Raw genomic sequence first — 20,787 nt, forward strand, 5'->3', positions numbered from 1 at the left:
GCATTTTTGGAAGGCTTTATTCTGTTTAACCCACTCATGAACAGCTGCCAGCTTGGGGGATGGCAGGAAACTCCTGAACTGACTTTTCCATCAGCTCCCTTGTGACATTGCACTTCAGGGAATGATGATTATCAGCAGAATTCTGACCAGGTCCTAATTAGGTTTGCATGTTCTCCTGTGCTCCAGCCTGGCCAGCTCCCCAGTACTGCTGTATCCAGCACACAGAGCCCAGCCTGGCTCTGCAGCCTCCTCTCCCCTGGGGCCTTTCTCAGGCTGCTGTGGCCCAGTCCCTCATGTTAAGGTAGGAGCAACTAAATGCTGGAGACATTCCAAATAAACTTATTCTTAAAATCTCTCTCAAGCAAGACTATCCTGATGCAATTAAGACACAAAACATAGAGTTTATTCCCTTTCTTCTGAAGCACCACATTTCAAAATGGCACTGTGTCCTCAAGCATCTCTGTGCAAATCAGAGAAATCTTTTCTGGCAGGAGTGGTTTTCTACATATACTTGGTAGTTTTCACTCCCCTCTGGACTTCCTGAGGCTGATCAGAACTTTCCTAAGTGCAGATTTCCTTAAGAAAAACAATGCTCAGATGAGTTTTTGCAACAGGTCTCTGAGTCTTTCAGAACATATCTGTAGGAACAGTAGGAAATAAATTAACTGCAGATTTCAAGGGTCATCCTTACTTTGTTCCACTGATTTCATTAACTGATTATAATTTCAATGGTTCTGCTCATTTATTCACTCTTTAGTGTAATGAGCTGCCCCATCTTTCACTATATTGAGGAGTCAGGAAATTAAAAGGAGAGAAGGGAAAAAGGAGGAGGCAAGGAAACAAGGGGCCTTAAGTGCAGCTATTTCAGTACAAACTTCCTTTCAGCCTTTGGACAGCTGAACCCAAGTCTATGGACTTCAGTTCCCTGAAAGATCTGGCACTTAGAAAATTACTGTACTCCCTTGTGCATCCTCTGACCTTTTTAAGTATGTAATGCTAGATGAAAACCTGATTTTTTTGGCTACTATTTTCACAAACGAAAAAGGGAAAAAAACTTCACGTTTAAGGTGTTAAATATTTTCACATGCAGCCAAGCTGGCATTCACCACCCTGCACGTACCTTTCAGAACTGAAAGAATAAATGCCAGTGCTATAATTTGTTAAATGCTTCTCATCACCACAAATTCTCCCAATTTAAATGACTTTTACATAAATTTAAACCTTTCCTAAAACACCCAAGTAGGATTTTTCCACATAGCCTGAGTAAGGCTTTTAGAAAACTCACGGCAAAGATCATTCCACTAGTGAGGGATTTTGAGATGTAAGAGATGTCAGCTTCTCTATAGGACTTACTGTTCTTCAGCAGAAAACAGCTTAAATTCAGTCATCAGTAAAATGAATATAACCTCTATTATCAGCCATGGATAGAAGGCTGTACTTTTTCTCACATTAAGTTGTATATAACTCCATTTCCTGAAAATAACTGTATTACTATTTTGTCTTTCACTTACCAGACATGAAGCTGGGCTACTAGAAACCATGAATTCAAAGTATCAGGCATTTGGCATCCTTGATCGAAGGGGGGGAAAAAAAAAACACAAAACCAAAACAAAACATTAAAATTAATTTAATCCCATTTTATGCTTAACAGAAAATCACTGCACCAAAATCTAAAAGCACTTTAGTAATTTATTTTCAGCAATAACAGTACATACATACTGCAAACACCATTTACTGTCATGTTTGTGCTTAAATTCTAGAACATACAGCCACAGGATGCTGTGGATTCTGAAAGATTTCAGGTGTTTAGAATCCACTTGAGTAACTTTTACAGAGGGGGGAAATTCCACAATGGAGAATGAGTCAAACATGTGGCTTCTTGTTGTGGTGTGCTGTAATGTCCCATTTTGGCCTTCCAGGTCATTCCCCCAGGTGTGCCTGTACCTCTCTCCCTTCCCCCTTGCCCCCATGCTGAGTGAGTCCTGTCAATCAGGCTGAACATTCCAGCAAGGCGTCGTGTGGTTGGTCAAGTTCAAAGGATGCCCCTGTGCCCAGGGGTCATTGGCCTATCTGGGTGTCATCTTCCCCTGAGACCCTGCCCCTGTCACCTGGTTGGTGGCTCAGCTGTACCTCCCCTCCCCCTGTCCCTGAGCTTAAAAAGGTGATCAGACCATGCGGCTGGATTCTGTTGGAGCAGTTGCTCACGTTCAGACCTCTGTAACCATGGAATAAATCTCTGGACATTAAACCCTCCAGCAGAATCCTCTCCTTTTTCTCTTCACCATCGCCTGAAGTTCTCCTCCTGAGGTAAACGGGGTTCCTAACAAGCCTGGACTTGTTCAGTGCCCAGCTGCAATCTCCAGCAAGCCAAGGTATCTCTGGGGTGACACACCGCAGTTGCTGCCTTTGGCCCAGCAGCGAGGGTCAGACTGGCCCAGGCACAATCTAACTGGTAATATTGGAACCAGTATTCCAATAGCTTCTAGCCTGTAGAGTCTCAAAGCAGCAGTGACTAACACAGAGGAATCAATGGATGCTTTGCTCCATTCTTACATTCTTCCCTCCCATGTGCTGCTGTCTCCTGCCAGGCACAGAGCTCTGTTACCTGAGTCTGCTCCCACTCCCCTGGCTGGATTCACTCCATGGCTGCACAGCCCACAGCACTCTGAGTGCTCCAGCCAGGCTACATCAGGACTAAACCCATCAACCAACCACAGAAAATCTGTTTCCAGATTCAGCTCTACTCCCACAGCCACTGCTTTCCCAGGGATGTTTTGTCCATATGTGTGTTCACAGGATGGATTTTCATGTGCTGTTAGGATGCGAGGTTGGAGATTTAGGCAACGTGGCACAAAAACCATATTCCTCTTCCTCATGCTTGAAAAAAAAAAATGAACCTGTGGGTTCTGTGCATGCCAAATCCTTTAGTTCCTGTCAATCTCAAACCTTCCTCCCAGGCACACTTCTGCATCTGTTTCCTGGAGAAGGTTTTAAGGCAAGTCCCTAATGAGAAGGATCTGAGGCAGCCACCTTGGCCTACCCAGCACTTGGTGTTCCCTTCTGAGCTGTTCAAACCTAGCTGGAAGAAGGCCAGAGAGCCTTCAGAAAGTGACTCTACAGTCAGATATGCCCTAGGGAAGTCAACCTCATCTTTTCTGTGCTAAATAGATTCCTTCCTGGCTCCTATGCTTCTTTGCTGTCAAGTATTACAAAGGAGATTCACCCAGATCATGAAGCAACGCTTTCACAGCCTTTTTCTTTTTACATGCCAGCTCTGGTCAGAAGAACCAAACAGATCACCACTATTCCTCCCTCCCCAGAGAGATGACTCCATCAGGCCTAGGAGGTGCCAAGGTTCAGCACCACTGCCCATGCATCACCTCTAAGACAGTACAAAGACACAAACAGTCCATGTTTGGAGATTAAACACAGGTCTCCCTCACCCTTCTACCCTTCTGGCTCTCTCATTCCTATTAGAAATAATTCCTGTGCCTAGAAATGACTACTCTGACCTAAAGCCACGCCAAGGCATCTCTAACTAGGGCAGCAGCACACAATGCCTGCATTAACCAAACCATCTCAGTAAATGCAGGTTCCACAGGCAAGAGGCAAACACTCAGTTCAGACAGAGGTTTCTCCAGTAGGAGCTCCCATGGATCAGTCCCCACCACAGAAATCACTCTGCAGTGGAAAGCAAAGCTCACACCTCCACTCCTGGAAACACAGAAAGTTTTTAAAGACCTATTCAGTACCCAGGAGGCAAGAATTTTTTCTCTAATTTTCCAAGAGTTGCAATTCTATTTTTATAAATCATTTTTAACTTCTATATTTGGACTGTCTGCATGGTAAATTTAAAGGAAGGGTGGCTCCTTTAAGCAAAAGCAAGAACTTTTTCATGATGGATCATATCTGCCACTACCACAACTTTAGGAAGGACACAATGGGGTAACATCCACACATCCTGCACAAGAACAGGAGTGTTGTGCTCCCCTGAGTGTGGCAGGCAGCAGCAGGAGCCTGGAAGGCACCGAGTGGTGCCTATTATGGGAGACATTAGAATTAAGTCCTGTAACCTCCAGCCTTTTTTGAGCTGCACTGAGCCCCACCAGGAGCCATCCAAAAGCCTGATTTGGTGGGACAAGCTCTCTACTGCTGCAGCTGCCTGACTCTAGAGAATTAACAGCATTAATAGTTCAAGTTCAATTCAAGGTAACCCCACAGTCCACATTCATCAGCCAAACTCCAGTTCAGCTCTGAGTATTACCTGCCTGATGCTAAAAGTTCTTTTGACCTTTCAAGTCTGAGGTCAGGCATGAAACTCTCTCCTCACAGGCTGCCTCCTCTGTTGCATGGGAACTACCCAAGCTCTGTGCCAAACCTGGCACCAGCAACTTTGCTATTCCCTCTGCTGCTTCTCTCTTCTCCTTTAAACAAGAAACAGCTGACATCCTAAGATAGCTCCACTTTCCCCATAAGTAGACATTTGGGATATGGGCTCTAAAGCAGAGTTCCCAAAGTTGTGTCCATGAGTGATCCAATATTAAAAGACAAAGGGATAGCAAGCATAATAAAATTAGCTGCAGTTTTATACTCAAAGAGTCTCAATTAAAACACCTTCTTTATATCCTACAGCAGCCTCATGACTTGCATAGCCACAGTCTGTATTTTGGGAACTGCTGTTCCAAGACATATTCAGACACAGGCAGTTCACAGGGCACCAAAGTCTCAGAAATTCCACTGGGCACCAGTAGGAATGCAGTGAGATAGAAGAGAGCCCATAGACATGAAAATGGACACTGTCCTAGCCCTCCACTACACCATCCACTCTTTACACTGTCATCTCTGTAAGAGAGTGACCCTACAAACTCCCCACAGCATTCCAAGTTCCACTGTGACTTCCAGAAGGTCCCAGTGCTGTTGTTCCTTACGCCACAACAGAACCACACCACAAAAGCACACCCAGAAAACCCTGAGAAGGGCTCTGTGCAGAACTGTTCTGCTCACTCAGGTTAAGGAGCCCATGAGTGGTTTCACACATGAAGGGCTGCAGGTTTCCCAGGTCAGCTCTGCAGGTGAGCAGGGCTCACACACGGCCAGGAAGGAGCTAATAAGCTCTCCAGAGAGCAAAGCTGACTCTGAGCAGTTCACCTGATATCAACACCCTCCTGCTGGAGCCAGAAGGGCAGCAGAGCACAAACACAGCCCAGGTGAGCATATGGCTCAGACAGCACCACCCTGCCCTGGGGCTCCCGTGGGCATTGGGAGGGGAGCAGCACCCATGGGGCACAGGCTGGGGCACTGCTCTGCTGCAGCAGCACACACAGGTCACAGATACCTGCCTCTCCTCCCACCAGCCCCCCAGGCTGCTCCTTCAGCAGTGAGCAATGGGCTTAAGCAATGTCCATCTTTAAAACCAGCTCCCGACTGACACAGTTTGATGCAGACATGGTAAACTCAAGGGAAAGTTGGGTATCCTGCTCCATGCCATGTTCTCCTCTCAGTTATGCACTCCCTAGCACCTGCTTTGTGCCACAGCTGCTCTCCACCAGACACTTCCATGTGCCACTTAGCTCACCAACACAGCAAACCAGGATGTCAGTAAACTGAGCTGTTCTCCTTCTCACCAAGGACAGACCTGTGCAGTCCAGAACAGGGAAAGATGTGAGACTTTCCCCTTTGGCTGCTACTTCAACTCAGCTGCCCATGGAACCACAGCCTAAAGCTTCTCCATGGCAAAATCCTGTTTAAAGCTTCCCACCCATCCCACACTGCTTGTTTTAGGGGAGCTACTTTTTAACATGGATCACAAGCCTGTTAAATTTTTGAGCTTATCTCCCAAAAGAGTTTAATTTCTATGTGACAGAAGTAAAAGAAACTTCTTTTACCTGTTGTGGTATGAAAACAATGATTTCTTTGGAACCACAAGCACTGACCCCCCACAGCACAAGTGATCCTATACCACCAACAGGTGCATCATACACTCCATCAATCTCAGAAAATTACCTTGTTCCTTAGGCAACAACTGTCTCAAGTCCATACAAACATATCCTACTCTTTAAATACATGCTTTCTTTTTAAGACAACATCAAAAGCACAACTGAAGCTATTTTACTCTGTACTGAACCTGAAAATCTGTGCCAGAATTTTTTCCACAAACAAGTCTAGAAATTCCTTTAAATTTTAAGCTAGGGCAACATTTATAGATCTTTGTACAATTAAACAGGGATAGTGAAACACCAGTTAAAGACAGCAAAGCCCTTGTCTGAGAGGTAAATACCACAAACAGAGCAGACCCTATCTGAGCAAGCCTGGGAGGGCACTCAGCTGGGAGAGGGTGTGCACAGGCAAAATGAGGTTCCTAAGTTTTGATCACTAGTAATGAATCCTACTGCTCACAGAGTTCTCTCACTCCTGCAACCACTGAAACCACATCAGAGGTTTGGAAAATCTTCTGAAAAACACTTGAAAATTTTGCAGTAGCAACACCATGTAACAAACCACCCTCACTATGCTCTGCACTGCATGAAGGTGTTCCTTCAGCTGGTCTCTCATGAGGCAGCAGCCCCAACCCATGCTGTAAGGAAGCATCTGGCAGCTCAGGAATCCAGGCAAGATCCAGCTAATGGGTTTACTACCAGCTAAATCACACTGATACAAGAAATAATTCACCTAAGCAAAAAATACTATTGCAGCTTACATAAATGCCAAAGAACATCTTCCCTCTTCACCAGCCAGGTTTGAAACTATTCAAAGCTGCAGCAGATTTTTGAGCTGATAGTTAAAAACCACTGTGTACAACATCAAAAAAATCATCCCAATCCAAGCCACTAATGTACCTATATACTTATAGAAGGGACTTGTTCTGCCTATGTTCTAGTTATATATATATATATATATATATATGTGTGTGTGTGTATATGTATATACGTGTATATGTATATATGTATATATCTATATATAGAGAGTGTTCTAGTCATACTCTCTACCCAGTCAAGAGATGTGTCCTGATTTAATGCTGTCAGGGTCAGTAAAAAATGTAGAAAGTCTCTTAATTTGTACCCAAACCTCCCCCAGCCATGATAGAGACAGGTGATCCCTGTGACCTAACTGACCTTGTATCATTAAAAAGTTGTGCATTAGTGCATGGGGGTGATTCCCTTACCTGCATCCCAGTTGTACTGGGGATGGCACAGGGTAGGACACAGAGACCATAAAAAGGGAAGGGATATTTGGATTCTTTGTTTATCCCACCCTGGTAATAAAAAATGGCAATATCCCTTGAAGTCCAGGCTATTCCAAGCTCTTCCCATCCCACTCCCGTTCCTGTTGCCCACTGCAGCAGGGAAAATGTAACAATGCCAGACTCCAGGGTCTGCCCTGGTACCCCTGGCACTCCAGAGCTCAGGGGAACGCTGCAGTACAGTTCCCTTCCAGCTGACCATGCCCTGCTAAGGTCTGACAAGACTTGGTTGTAGCATTTATTATCACAAACGGACCCAGTGACATGATTCCAGTGTGTGTTCCCTTCCCAGGGCAGCAGGCACACAGCCTCAGGGCAGCACTTACTGTTGAAGAACTCCTCGAAGTCGGTTTTCTCCACGCAGCACGCGTACATGCGCAGCGCCGCCACCTTCAGCTTCTGAACAAAAGGAACAGACAGCACTTGAAACGTTCATCACCGAGCTGGGGAACACTGCTGGCTTTGTCCCTGAACACTGGGAACACTGGTGAACACTGTCCCTTTGTCCCACACTGCCATTTTCTGAAAACACTTCTTTTGAGAATCACCATTGCTTGCGATTTTCAGGGGCACATTAAACTGTTAGATCGGCCAGTAATGGCATGAGTATAATTCATTTTGCCTTGAAGGAAACAAAATTATTAAATGTCTTCCTGAATATCCTTCCAAATCCAGTGTGTTAAAATACTTATATAATTACAGAAAATAGAAATTAAATGGTTTTCCTTACAGAGTCTCTGAAGATCCCAATTTACAACTCCTGGTTTCCTCCAACAAATTTAAGTGATGCATACCACTAAGAGTGTTCTGTGTAATTTAAGTTTAAAATATTAAAGTCACATACCAGTCATGTCCTAAAAATAGCTTTTTTTTTCCTAGAAAAGTGACATTTGACACGATTATGAGAGTGAGAAAGGAATCCCAAATGAACAATATGAGGTATTCCTGCGTGCTTTGGCATTTCTCATTTTGTTCCCAGCCTGCCACTGCACCCAAAACACCTCCAGTGCATCATCCAGAACACAGACACACATGCTGAAGCTTCAAAGAGCACAATAACTAATAGCAAAAATCTTAAAGAGAAATGGCATTGGGTTTGGATTGCTCTGGTTTGGTTTTCTGTTTTTTCTAGTGACATATACCAGTGATCATCTCAGTGCTCACCACACTGCAGGGATGAGCACCCTGCCTGCTAAATGGCAGTTCAAATCACCAAAGTAATTATTTGTGTCTCCTTCAACCAAAAGGAAAACAAAGAAGTTGCAACTGATTGCTGAGGAAACACAGGAGCTCATTATTTTTCTTATTCAGTAATCTCAGGCTTCTGTCAAAAATCAAAGATACAGCTAAACTTCTTGAAGTAAAATGATTTGCATTGCTTACAGGAGTTCTGAAGGTTTCCCTTTTAAAGGAAACACTGCCTGGCCTGTGAGCAGAGATCTCCCTGGTGAGAGTCACTGCCCCAGAGCAGGCATTACTAGACATTAAAAACATATTGTAAAAAACAGTCCCCACAATCCAGCCCTTAAATAATGCAGGTAACAAAGGAGAAACTGATGAAATTTAATCATGGAAGTTTTAGGGTGTAGAAGAAGCGTGGGGGAAGGGAGAATAACACAGAAAAAAAGCAAGAGAAATTTTAAGAAACTTCCCAAAGATCTCCTAGAGAGCACGGGCAAGGCCAAAAATGAACTCAGGTCTCTTGGGCCCTAACCACAAAATAACTCTCTCCCAACCCAGGATCCCCAGCCAAAAGCAGGCAGTAAAGAGCAGCAATTAAGGAGAACTCTGAAATCAACACTTAGAGCTAACAAGAATCTTTATTACAACAATATGTACACAAGCACATGGGAGAGAAACTACACTCTCAAGAGGTTTAGCATCACCTGATTAAAGCAACTGATTTTAACCAAAATAACTAAGCCTGTTACAAGTCATTTATCTTTGCTTTACACTTTCTGAGGAGCAGCATGCAATCAGCAACAGTTTCAGGTCAGTCTCTGAAGAGGTGCACTCTGCCTTGCAGCTATTCAAAGCACCTTAAAACTTCCATTATTTTTAATCTTTTTATTCAAATAACTGGTTTTCATTTCAACACAATTGAGCTCAGTCCTTCTTTCAAGCTGCCTTCTCCTCTCATTCTTTTGCACTCTTCCTTAGTTCAGAGAAAAACAATTATGAATTTCATCTTTTTTCTTCCACATAAGGAACCAAAAGCATCTCTCACAGAGCTGCTCTCACTTAGTCAATGTTAACAACTGTTTTATGAAAGGGCTATTTAAAAAGAAAAGGAGAAAGAGCAGGACCTGTTTGTGACTCTGCCCCAGTCAGCTACCACTGAACAGTGATTTGAGCAGCAACCACACCATATCTCAGCACTGCCTGCTCAGCAGACCCTCCTGGTAAGACTCTTACTCTGTTCTTTGGTGCACAAATGAAGTGAAAATCAGATATCTGAAGACATTCAAGAAGGATTTAGACTCCACCCAATAGAGCACTGTTGCATATGTCAATGATGGCAATACATAATGGAGGTTCAAGATCTGGATTACTAATTCCTTACACCAGAAAAAAGAAATTTACATTAAAACTTATCTATTAAGTACTGCTCCTATCCTAAGAAAATAATGTGGAGTGGTTTTGGTCTGCTTTTTAGAACTATGAAACAAACAAAAGAATTATTAAATTACTGCTTTACCCATCTGCTGTACTTGAGTGGTCCTGTGAACCCGAAGGCTTCCATTATCCTTGTAAAAGCACCCACTTTTTCTTCAGATGACAGCAAGGAATCTTTTGCAGAAAGATGCTGTAAAATTGAAATAGCACATACTTCAGTCTCAGCACTTAAATCTAACACATTTTAGATAGCAAAGTTACAAATTTACGAGAGAATTTTAGGGCTTTATTGCCTGTTTTCTTTGTTCAACTGTTTTTTAAACAAAAAACACTGTTTAGGTCTCCTCTGAAAACATTCCACTGGTTTTCATATGTGCCATTCCTCTGTGTATGAATACAAAAATTGCATAACCATTGTGATAACAACATCCCATTGGAAGCTCAAATATTTAATATTTACAGAAACTTGCTTTCCAAAAAATGCCTTCTATCCTAGACTCCCATATTCATTCTAGGTGTCTTTACATGGGCTTAAGTCTTTTGCAGATAAAATGAGCAAACAAATCACAGAAACAGAGTAAATAAAGCTAACCTTTCACATCCCCTTTCTTCCTCTCACGGGCATTGTACAGTAATTATGCATTACACAAAGCAATCAGCTCTGTTTTAAAACCAATGAAGATACATGCACCCACCATTTTACCAAAGAGCTCCCCCAGACTCTTACTCTCCTAGTTGATCTACAGAGTACTTGCAGAAAATCCAGATCAGCAAAGTACTTAGTGAGCAATGATTTGCAGTGTCTGCAAACATGAAGATAAACGTTCTTTTCCAGACTCACTACACACCTTAAACACCCCTGGGCTGGTGCTGTGGCTTTAGCCCAGTGGACAGGTGGGGACAGGGGAGAGAACTGGGAGGGTAAAAGTGAGAAAATTGAGATAAGGGCAGTAAAACAAAAGCCAGAGACACAGCAAGGCCAAAGGAGGAATTCATCCCCCACTTCCCCAGGGCAGGCAGGTGCTAAGCCATCCCCAGGGCAGCTGGGCTCCATCAGAGTAACATCACACCAGTGTCCCCCCCTTCCTCCTTCTTCCCAAGCTTTAGATGTGAGAATGATGCTGGATGGTCTGGGCTGTCCCCACTGTGTCCCCACTGTGTCCCTGCAATTCCTTGTGCACCCCCAGCTGCTCCACTGGTGGGGAGAGGAGCAGGAAAGGCCTCAGCCTTGCGTCAGCCCTGCTCAGTAACTCAAACATGCCTGGGAAATCAGGCCTGTGTCCAGCACAAATCCAAACCACAGCCACACCAGCTACCAGGAAGAAAATTTACTCTCCCCCAGCCCAAAGCAGCACAACTGGTAAGAAAACTTTATGGCATTCAGCCCCAGCAGCACCATCAGCCGGCTGTAATCACCACTGGTACTCCAGCAAATCATTTCCATGAATTAAGTATGCAGTACAGACTTTTTGCTATCAACAAATTACTTTTAACCTATCTATTGCACATGAACCTCCTAGGTATGATTTGAGGAAATACAGCTGAGAGCCATTATAACCTGTGAGAGTAATGACAGCAGGATGCCAGCTCCAGCAAGGACCAGGAGCAGACTCTTGGGGATGCCACAAAAGCAGAGAAATACAGCACACACCTCCCCAGCCTTCTGGGATGTACCTGCCCAGCTTCTGACAGACATTCCTGCACAAGAAAATGTATCTATTCATTTTTTTTTTGTCAGCTCCAACTGGCTACACCTTCAGTATCCCAGTGGCATTTGAAATTACTTAACCTCAGTAACACAGTCGTGGTATGTTTGGTTTCACAGTTTAATCATGTTTTAAAAAAAAAAATCCCTTGTGCTTTTTTAAAATCCAACCTTGTAATTTGGACTAGATGACCTTTAAAAGTCCCTTCCAACCCAAAGTATTCTATGATCCTTGGATGTTCCCAATTTTCCCATAAGAACCTGCAAACAACCACTTCCTATCCCACTTTTCAGTAAGTTTTATTACTTTTATAGGCCAGTATCATACATGCATTCCTTAGTTTAGAAGGGTCCTAAAACAGGCTGAAAGAGGCTGAAACAGTCTATTCTCATACTGAAAGCTTTTCCCCTTTCTGATAATTCTCTATAGACTTCTTAGCACTAATATAGTAGTGTTTGAAAAGGCATGAATGGTAAGTAAATACATACAGATTAAAATACAGATCCATACTCTGCACAAGGTGCTATTATTAATTAAAAACTAGCTGTAAAGGTGACAAACTTATAGCTCTCAGACAGAGTCCATCCCTGTGTATATCCACACACCAGCCTGAGTATTTGAGATAAAATATCCTGCACTCAGGCACTGTCCAAGGATGGCTGCCAGTGCCTTGAATCCTGCCATGCCCAGCATTCAGGTGAATGGGAGAAACACACCCAGCACCATTTTAACATCTGTCAACCTCCCAGCAGTGTAACACTGCCCAGACCTCCTGTGATACTCAGCTCCTCTGAATGCTGGTCATTAACCCTGCTCACCAGGTCCCCAATGTCTGCAGAGGCTCATGCCACCTCTGCCACACGTGATGGACCCAGTGATTCCCTGACATGTACTGGTATTTAAACCAGTTTTTATTTAAACCTCCTCTTCAGGATTATGCAGTGCAATACTCCCTGCTACTCTACAAATGGCTCCTAACCTTCCATCCTAACTCCAAAATGCCCCTCCAGCCAGGCAATGGTAGCAACTGCTGAAGGCAGAGCTTGTGTCCAATAACCACTGCCACATTCACTAAATCATTCATCTCCTCCACAGGAATTCAAGTCACACTGAACCCAGGCAGAATTTCACTACATGCCTCTTATCTATAAATGCACATGAAGTCTCCCTCTGTACAGGTTTTTTGTTATGCAGAGAAAGTTAAAAACCAAAATTGTCTCAATTTGTCTGTTGTTAGCTCACCACTAAAACAAGGGCTAACCAACCAGCAGGTTTCTCTAGGAATGCCATGTTTCTTGCTTCTTTCTTCTGCAAGGCAGCCTGGACTAGCTCAAGAGATGGTGAAGGGATTTAAGCAGAGAGTGCTTGGTTCAACCTATGGATAGAGGTCTGAAGCTCATCCTGTCAATGCCAGGACTGCAGCCAAATGCAATTAAACAATCCTTTAAGTGTCTGCAAAATCAGATCTAGAAAACACTGGGGTGAGGGGGGGAAACTGTGTGGTGCTTAGTTGCCAGCTGGGCTAAAACCACAACAGAGAGAAAGAAAAAACTTTAAAATGTATTTTATACCTCACTCAAAACAAGCTCATGAAGACACTGCAAGGGACATAAGCCTACCTCAGGCTGCCTTTCCTGCTCAATACCTGAAAGGCAGTGCTTAAAGCAAACAACCATTTTAATTTTGACACCAAACATAAACTGAAACATCTGGAGCTCACCATTAATTCCAAACCACTTTCCCACCAGGACTGCATAGTCAAGTTCACATTTCAAAGATGAGTAAGTACTTCTCCATTCAAAATAATGAAGTTGCAGTCCAAAAACCCACCTCAAACCTACAGTGTTGTAAACTGCTTCCTCTCTAGTCATAAATCCTGCCTGGCTTCTTACACCATGGCTATTTTAACTGGGAAGTTTCCCCATCCATCTTTCAGCCCTTGTACCCCTCCCCTTGCCCTTTCCAATACACCAAAACAAATCTTGGGTCCTGCCTTGAAGATTTTCATGGCACTCCTGGTTTGTTTGAGGTACTGTCCCCACTCTCTCCCAGGCCTGCTCTGTAAGTGCTGCCTGTGCAGGGCTCAGAGCAGTGCAGGCAGGATGGGGATTAGGGGCAAGCACCATCTTTGGGAGCCTGGATGACAACTTTAGCTCTGGCCATGATAAATTGCCCAATCCCTTTGTATATGCTTCAAACTCTGCCTCCAAAATGTTTGGTTTATCTTAATAGCTGAAAAATACTGAAAATTTGACTATAAGAAGGAAAAACCCCTAGGTGAGAACTACATGCAAAGACCAGGCAGGGGCTCTTCCCTTGCACACTTCTGATTTTACTTCATTTTTTCTATCCATGTCAAAATAACCAATTTAAAATCCTTAGCATGTACCTCTAACTCCACACCAGCAAAATGCACTATTAGCTAGACAACAAACTGGGATTATTGTTTTCATGGAAGTTTTACCCATCAGTCCCCAACTCTTTTTCCTTCTGTCATCTCACTTCTCATGCACGTGCTCCATTTTGCCATTTTCTTCACACTGGATTAACAAGATATCAGGATATTTATTAGTTGAGAGATGCTAACACCCTTAGTTTAAGTGGTGAACTGATATTACGGAGTTGATTCATGCCTCAGAAAACTTCTACTCCAGGACAAAAGACAATGCATGTACAAGACACATAGACCACAAATTAACAGAATAGTACAGATGAACAGTAAATTGTTACACGATAATTAGCTGTTACTAATAAACTGCATGACAATTTTCAGTGTTTAGAAGATAGAAAAACTCTCACCACACATTATTCCCAAACCAAAGAATAAGGAAACATTTTGTCACTTCAGGTATGTGTAGAAGGAACATCTGCCCCCAACATCTTGACTTAATTTCTCCCCTGACTGGAAGGAAGCCCTCAGCCTTGTCAATGAACCTTCACCCTGATCACCCAACTGTAACTGCACCTTCCTATGCCAGCCCCTCCTTTGCTGGAAGGGAACAGAATTCCTTCTCCAATCACCAAACCCACTGTTCACATTACACTAAAACATCTTAGAGAAAGGCTGAATCCTCTCCTATGTGTTCTTAGAAGTGTTTTGCCTCCTGTCTCTGTAGAATCCCCGGCCCATGTGTCCTCCAACAATAAAACTTCCCAACTCTTCTCACCTTACTCGTATTGTGAAAGGATCTGTTTTGCTGTGTGATGGCTCCATTGGCTTGAATCAATCCACCACAGAATTTAGAGAGTTGGAAGGTGCCAGTCTTGTGTCTCTAGTAGAAATGATAAAAGAAAAGAAAAATAATTAAGAGACCACTGATTTTGCATCAACCACCTGTAGTTTTCTTCCAAGTCAATTAATTCTGGCTAATCCTGAAAAACTCTGCATCACAAATAGCACAGATTTATTACAGCAACTGTTACAAATAAAATGGCTGTCCATCCTTAATGCTCCAGACCACATTTTCCAGTGTTCCATAAATGTACTGATGGAATGGAGTGGTAGAACACTGCACTCAAAAGCCACAGCCTCTCTGCTTTGGCTCTCACACTACTTCTAATTATGGGGTTTGTCTCTTAATAAAGAATAATTGTTTTTTCTGACTTAGCAGACAAATAGCTATTTTTATCTACAACTTTATAGCCTGTTCAATTGTTTTTGTGGCCAAGACTTGAGAAAACACAAACTGCAGGGTAAATGCTACCACTACATCCCCTATGACTTCAATCCCAGATCTAGTGCACAACAAAGAAAATTCCCAAGCAGGAGCAAGTGAGCTCCCCAGGAAAGAAGCTGCACACTGAACACAATATTCTCAGTCTCCCAGCACACCCAGCTTATCAATTAATTCAGACAGAGTAAATATGCTTTTCAGAGCAGCCATCCCCAGATGTGTACTGAATGTAGAGTAAGCCCAACTTCATTAATAATTTCACAACTGCTCATTTCCACCTCTAGTCCCAACATCACGTGCTACTGGTGCAAACTGGTGCTTTAATAACAGGGTTAGCATTCTATGTCTATTCCCATTTTCTACATATTTTTCACACCTTTATCATAAGCTGCTATTACTTGATGCTCTAGTTGATTTACTCAGGACAGACACACTCTGGCACTATGCTGGTGTCCCACAACAGTGAGCCAAACTGCAAAGTTTCCACTGCAACAACACTAAATGTGCTGTGCAAGGTAAGCATCCATCAGTACTGGGAAGTCCAAGGTCACTGTACAGTGGAGATGCCCTATAAAGTGTTCTCTAAAATAAAATGCTGGAAGCAGCATGCAAACATGACTGGCTTGTAATAGCTCGTTTGGAAAAGTAACACCTCCATTTGGACTTCTGCATTTAATCTTCTCATGACAGATCATTTGGATCTATTAAAAGACACACCTGGACATGTAACAAGAGTGGGAGCTCACTCCTGCAGCAGCAGAGAGCTCTAGAGTTGCCTTGGAATTTCCACAATACACAGTGAAGACATCACTTTTGGAAGCCTCTTTATTGAAAAACTCTTACTTTTTCTTGGTAATTTCAGATCATTCAATTTTTCAGACACTTTAACAAGCAGTGATGTCTTACCTGGAAAGCACTGCAGAGCACCCACCTCCAGGGGCCTGGGACTGCAGGGCTCTGCAGCAACCCACAGCACCCTGCTGTCCACTGGGTCACTCCAGCCTGGCAGCTCTGCAACGAGGAGAGGAGCAATGAGGGAAAGAAAAGGACACAGATGTGCACAAATAGTGTAACTGCCCCTCTGCTCTCACAGGTTTTATTAATTCATATGACAAAAACAACATGGAGCTGTGTAAGGAGGGCAGGGGGAAGGGTTTAGGTTGGGTATCAGGGAAAGGCTCTTCCCCAGAGGGTGCTGGCACTGCCCAGGCTCCCCAGGGAATGGGCACGGCCCCGAGGCTGCCAGAGCTCCAGGAGTGTTGGGACAGCTCTGCCAGGCACAGGGGGTTGGGGTGTCTGTGCAGGGCATGGGACTCAATGATCCTTGTGGGTCCCTTCCAGCTCAGGATATTCCATGATTCTAACAATCCTCAGATTCAACTCCCAACTTGTGCTTGACAAGAGTATAAATTTTGATTATGAAAATATTTTGCCTTCCAGTACAAGTATCCAACCCAAGTCTGATGGCAGAAACAGATGAATGGAAGGAAATGGTGGGCTGTCTACATCAAAAAACCACACCACAACTACTCTGTCTATACAATAAATTCAAATGTTTAAGAAGCATTCTTCAATTGACTGACTAAGCTCTAAAAAGCCCTCATCCAACTGAGTTTTTATGCATCTTTCTCTTACTTTACTCAGGCACAGCTAAGAATTTTCATATTCCAAAAGTATATTGTCCCCATAAATTTTAGTGAAGACCATTATTTTCTGTCCTGAAAATGTCAGCAATACAAAGAAGAGGTGGAGCTTCTTTTGCCTGCACCTTCTTTGCACCTTTCACCCTCTGCAACATTTAAGTTAGTACAATATTTGCCTCCTTCATACATACACTACATCAACACTGGAAATAATGTATGGAGATGCCATTTTCTAATAAAAATAGCTTCATCTTTGGTTGGTCACAAAGATGATTAAGAGACTGAAGCATGCAATGTATGAGCAGAGAAGACTTCAGGGAAATCTTATCAATCTGTATTAACATCTGGTGGGGTGGGCAGTCAGACTGTCCCTGGGGGTGCTCAGTGAAAGGACAACCACGAGAGCAGCAGATCTGCCCAGAGACCAGAGGAGCCAACACAAAGCACCCCGAGCTCCTGTCCCCCTCCTGTGACCCGTCACCACTGTCCCTCAACTGCAGAGCAGCACCTTGAATCCATCAAGGGAACTGATCTGGGGTTTTAAACACTGCCCAGGGAGAGATGCTGTCCCATGCCAAACATGGTGAGCGTTCACTGCTACTACACCTTCTGATCTACTCAGGCTTCTGATCTCTGCACCTAACATCACCATCAGCAAGTGAAATTATGAAAATGACACATTTCTCTCCAAAAAACCATTTCAGCTGAGTCCCACAAAATACTTCTTGAGACAACCTAGTGTTCTGACCCAAACAGTTTAATAAACACTTAATTGAAAAAGAAGTTTTTGGTTATTTTTTTTTTGCGAACAATTACTACAAGATCCAAGGATCTGACAGTTTTTTTGAGGCTTTTTCTCACTAACATGCCCAGGTTATGGTTTGAGCTTGAACATACTGAGGTTTGGAACTGCTGAAAAGCACAAATGCAACAAAACTGGACAGAGACATATGAAAACAAAACAAAACAAAAAAAAAAAAAAACAAAAAAACCAACAACAACAACAAAAAAAGCATAAGCACACTTAAAAGTTGAGATGTGATAAACAATCCAGTAATAAAGAAAACAGACACCAGGAGACAGCAGGGAATATGAGGAGCTAAGGAATTTTCTCTAAGCCAGCATCACTCTGCAGAACACAGCCTTCCTTTCAAACTGCAAGCGCTTCTTTTGCTTTCCCCCTGGGCTGAAAGAAAATGTACCAAGCCTAAACTGAACAGGATTACTCAGGAATGGTCTGCAGACAGCTGCCTTGTCAAGACAGAGATGAAAGAATATCACTAGTCTTTTAAATCCTCTTGGCAAACTTTTGGAAATACTTAGGTAGCAGGCAAGCTATTTTTCAAAGTATCTTGGGCAAAAGCCAGATTTATCATAATGCCAGTATTAAGGAGCAGAGCTGAAATGTCAGGGCTGTATCATACAGCAGGAACTCAAAGTCAGACAAAAACCGAATTTTCCTTATTTCCAGTAAAAGGAAGACAGAAAGTTTTAAGAGTCGTTTTCATACAATTAGGAAACGACTGAATTCTAATGCAGAAACACGTGCTGAGAAATGCCAGGGATGAGCAGTTCTTGAGCTGAAGCTGAGCATACTTCAGCTCACAAAAATGGCAGATAACTACATCATCTCCTCTCCTCTCCAAAGAGAAACCTTTCTGGTCTGACTGAAAAATCAAATCAGCTTGCTTTGCCACACAAATGCCAGCAGCAGCTGGCTGAGGAGCTGCCCAGGGACAGGTGAGCCCAGGAGGCAAATTCTTCCCCTTCAGAAGCAGCTTCCATTGCAATCCCTGCCCTGGGGGTGAGGCTCCACAGACAGCTCAGCCCTCCTAGTGCCTCACTGCTCCCCTAGTGCCCTCCCTGCTCCCTTCCTGCCTGGCTCCCCCCTGGCTGACCATTGCCTCTTTAATGCTTTCAAACTGCACAACCTGTTGTCACTGTTCTGCTGCTCCAGCACTTGGATCATGGGGCCAAGAAAAAGGCAGGCAACAGAGCAAGGAGAAAGCACAGAGAAAGGGCAGGGGTGGGAGAAGAAAGCAGGAACTCAGGGTCGCTGCATTTGAGCTGCTCCTGAGCAGGTTTGTGCGTGGCTGCTCTCACCCCGAGTTTGGAAAGGGCAGGGCTCAGCATGACTGGGGAAACCACACCCTGAGCCATCGGGACTGACTGCATGCGTGGATATTGCCCCTATACTAAAGGCCTTTCCCGTTCCTGGCACATCTGTCCCCACCTAGCAGTGCTGGCCAACCTGTGTGGTGATGTGAGATCATATCCAGGTACAAAATTCCGTGTTCTAGACAATATGCTAAAGAGAGGAACTCTGCCACAGATGCTTCAAAGGCTAATAGAAAGAAAAAATACGCACAAATGGGAAAGAAGAATTGAGTGGAGGCATCGGAAACCCACACTTTCACAGGAACCCAAACACTTCCAATCTGAATCACATAACCACTAGGGCTGGAAAAGCCCTCTAAGGAGATCAAGTCCAACCATTACTAAACCATGTCACCAAGTGCTATATCCACATGGTGTCTGAATATTTCCAGGGATGGTATCTCCACCACTGCCCAGTGATGGTGCCAGTGCCTGAGCAGTACACAAGAATTGGAATCTTTACACTACCCTTGCTATCAAACAGCTCCAGAGTGAGAAGGGAAGGCCCCATAAGGGCAATGCCCACCCCTCAGGGCACACACTGAGCCCACTGGCAGGCACGTGTCTCCAGTTCCCACCAGGAGCCCAAATCCTTACACAACAGAAACACAGGATCAATTAACTTGGAAAAGACCTCTGAGATCACCGAGTTCAACCTATGACTGCAACACCATCATGTCAACTAGACCATGGCACAGAGTCCCTTAAACACCACCAGGGATGGTGACTCCACCACCTGCCTGGACAGCCCCTTCCAATGCCTGATCACCCTTTCAGTGAAGAAATTCCTCCTGACGTCCCAGCTGAACCTCCTCTGGCACAACTTGAAGCTGTTTCCTCTCATCCTTGTTCCCGAACTCCTCCTGTCTATTCCCTCCTGTCCGGGAGTTTGTGCAGGTGCCCAAACTCAGGCTCAGGTGCCCCCTGAGCCTCCTTTTCTGCAGGCAGAGCCCGCCCAGCTCCCTCAGCCACTCCTGGCGCTCCGGCCCCTTCCCCAGCTCCGTTCCCTTCCCTAAACATGCTCCAGCCCCTCACTAACCCTTCAGCAAACACAAACTCCATAGGAAAAGCTCGCCCGGCTGCTTCACCAGACATCGGGCGCGAGGCCATAGGGCGGGAAGCAGGAGCAGCCCCCGCTGACACCCCTCGGGCTGCAGGGGGAGGCCGCCACAGGGGCGGCACAGGCACAACCCCGGCTCCACACGCCGCTCGCCCCCTCAGCACCACAGCTCTGTCCCCTCCTTCCTCCCCTCCCTCCTCCCTTTGCTCACCAGGGCCCGCGCCAGCGCCGCCATGAGTCCCCGGCGCCGCTTCCGCCGGCGCGGCCCGGCCCCTTCCGCGGGAAGCGCCGGGCGGGCGGCGGCGTGAGGCGGGCGGGCGGCCATCGGCAGCCTTCCCCGGCGTGAAACAAACCGATAATGGCACGCTCGAGAGAGTCATTATGTAGTTGTGTTTCCATGGGAAGGAGAGTACCTTTCCCTGGTGTTTAAAGCGCAGGTTATAAGCTACCCACGGTAGGTAAAGGTTAAGGAAGCTTCCCATTCTAAAACGCCCTGGCAGTCACACTGCCAAAGGTCAGACACATTCCCTGCTATAACCGAAGCCCCTCCACAATAGGAGGCTCAAATGAGCCGAAGGGTGTCCCTGCATTCCCCACTCTCACACAGTCAGACCAGGTTTCCCACAGCAGAGTCTCACGTGTCTTATTCCACAAAACAATTCATTTGTGGCGTAGGGGCACAGAAACAGCT

The 20,787-nt window shown here is 44.6% G+C and overlaps 1 protein-coding gene across 3 annotated transcripts in view; it reads right to left on the minus strand.

Moving 5' to 3' along the window:
* LOC134426832 (ubiquinol-cytochrome-c reductase complex assembly factor 1) overlaps positions 1–20,359 on the minus strand; it is a 45,198-nt gene extending 24,839 nt beyond the window's left edge. For 2 of the 3 annotated variants that reach the window (XR_010030055.1, XM_063172132.1), the window contains exons 1-6: positions 20,308–20,359; positions 16,143–16,247; positions 14,730–14,834; positions 9,939–10,046; positions 7,567–7,639; positions 1,512–1,575 (exon numbers count right to left, since the gene is read on the minus strand). Coding sequence is in view for 2 of the 3 variants with exons in the window: in XM_063172132.1 (XP_063028202.1) it covers positions 1,512–1,575; positions 7,567–7,639; positions 9,939–10,046; positions 14,730–14,834; positions 16,143–16,247; positions 20,308–20,331 (479 nt within the window). In the remaining variant the exon portion in view is untranslated. The remainder of the gene's footprint in view (positions 1–1,511; positions 1,576–7,566; positions 7,640–9,938; positions 10,047–14,729; positions 14,835–16,142; positions 16,248–20,307) is intronic. The other variant, XM_063172133.1, reaches the window with a different exon arrangement.
* Between the last annotated feature and the right edge of the window lie 428 nt (positions 20,360–20,787).

Source organism: Melospiza melodia, chromosome 19 (assembly GCF_035770615.1).
Source record: "Melospiza melodia melodia isolate bMelMel2 chromosome 19, bMelMel2.pri, whole genome shotgun sequence".
In the NCBI taxonomy this organism is placed as follows: domain Eukaryota; kingdom Metazoa; phylum Chordata; class Aves; order Passeriformes; family Passerellidae; genus Melospiza; species Melospiza melodia.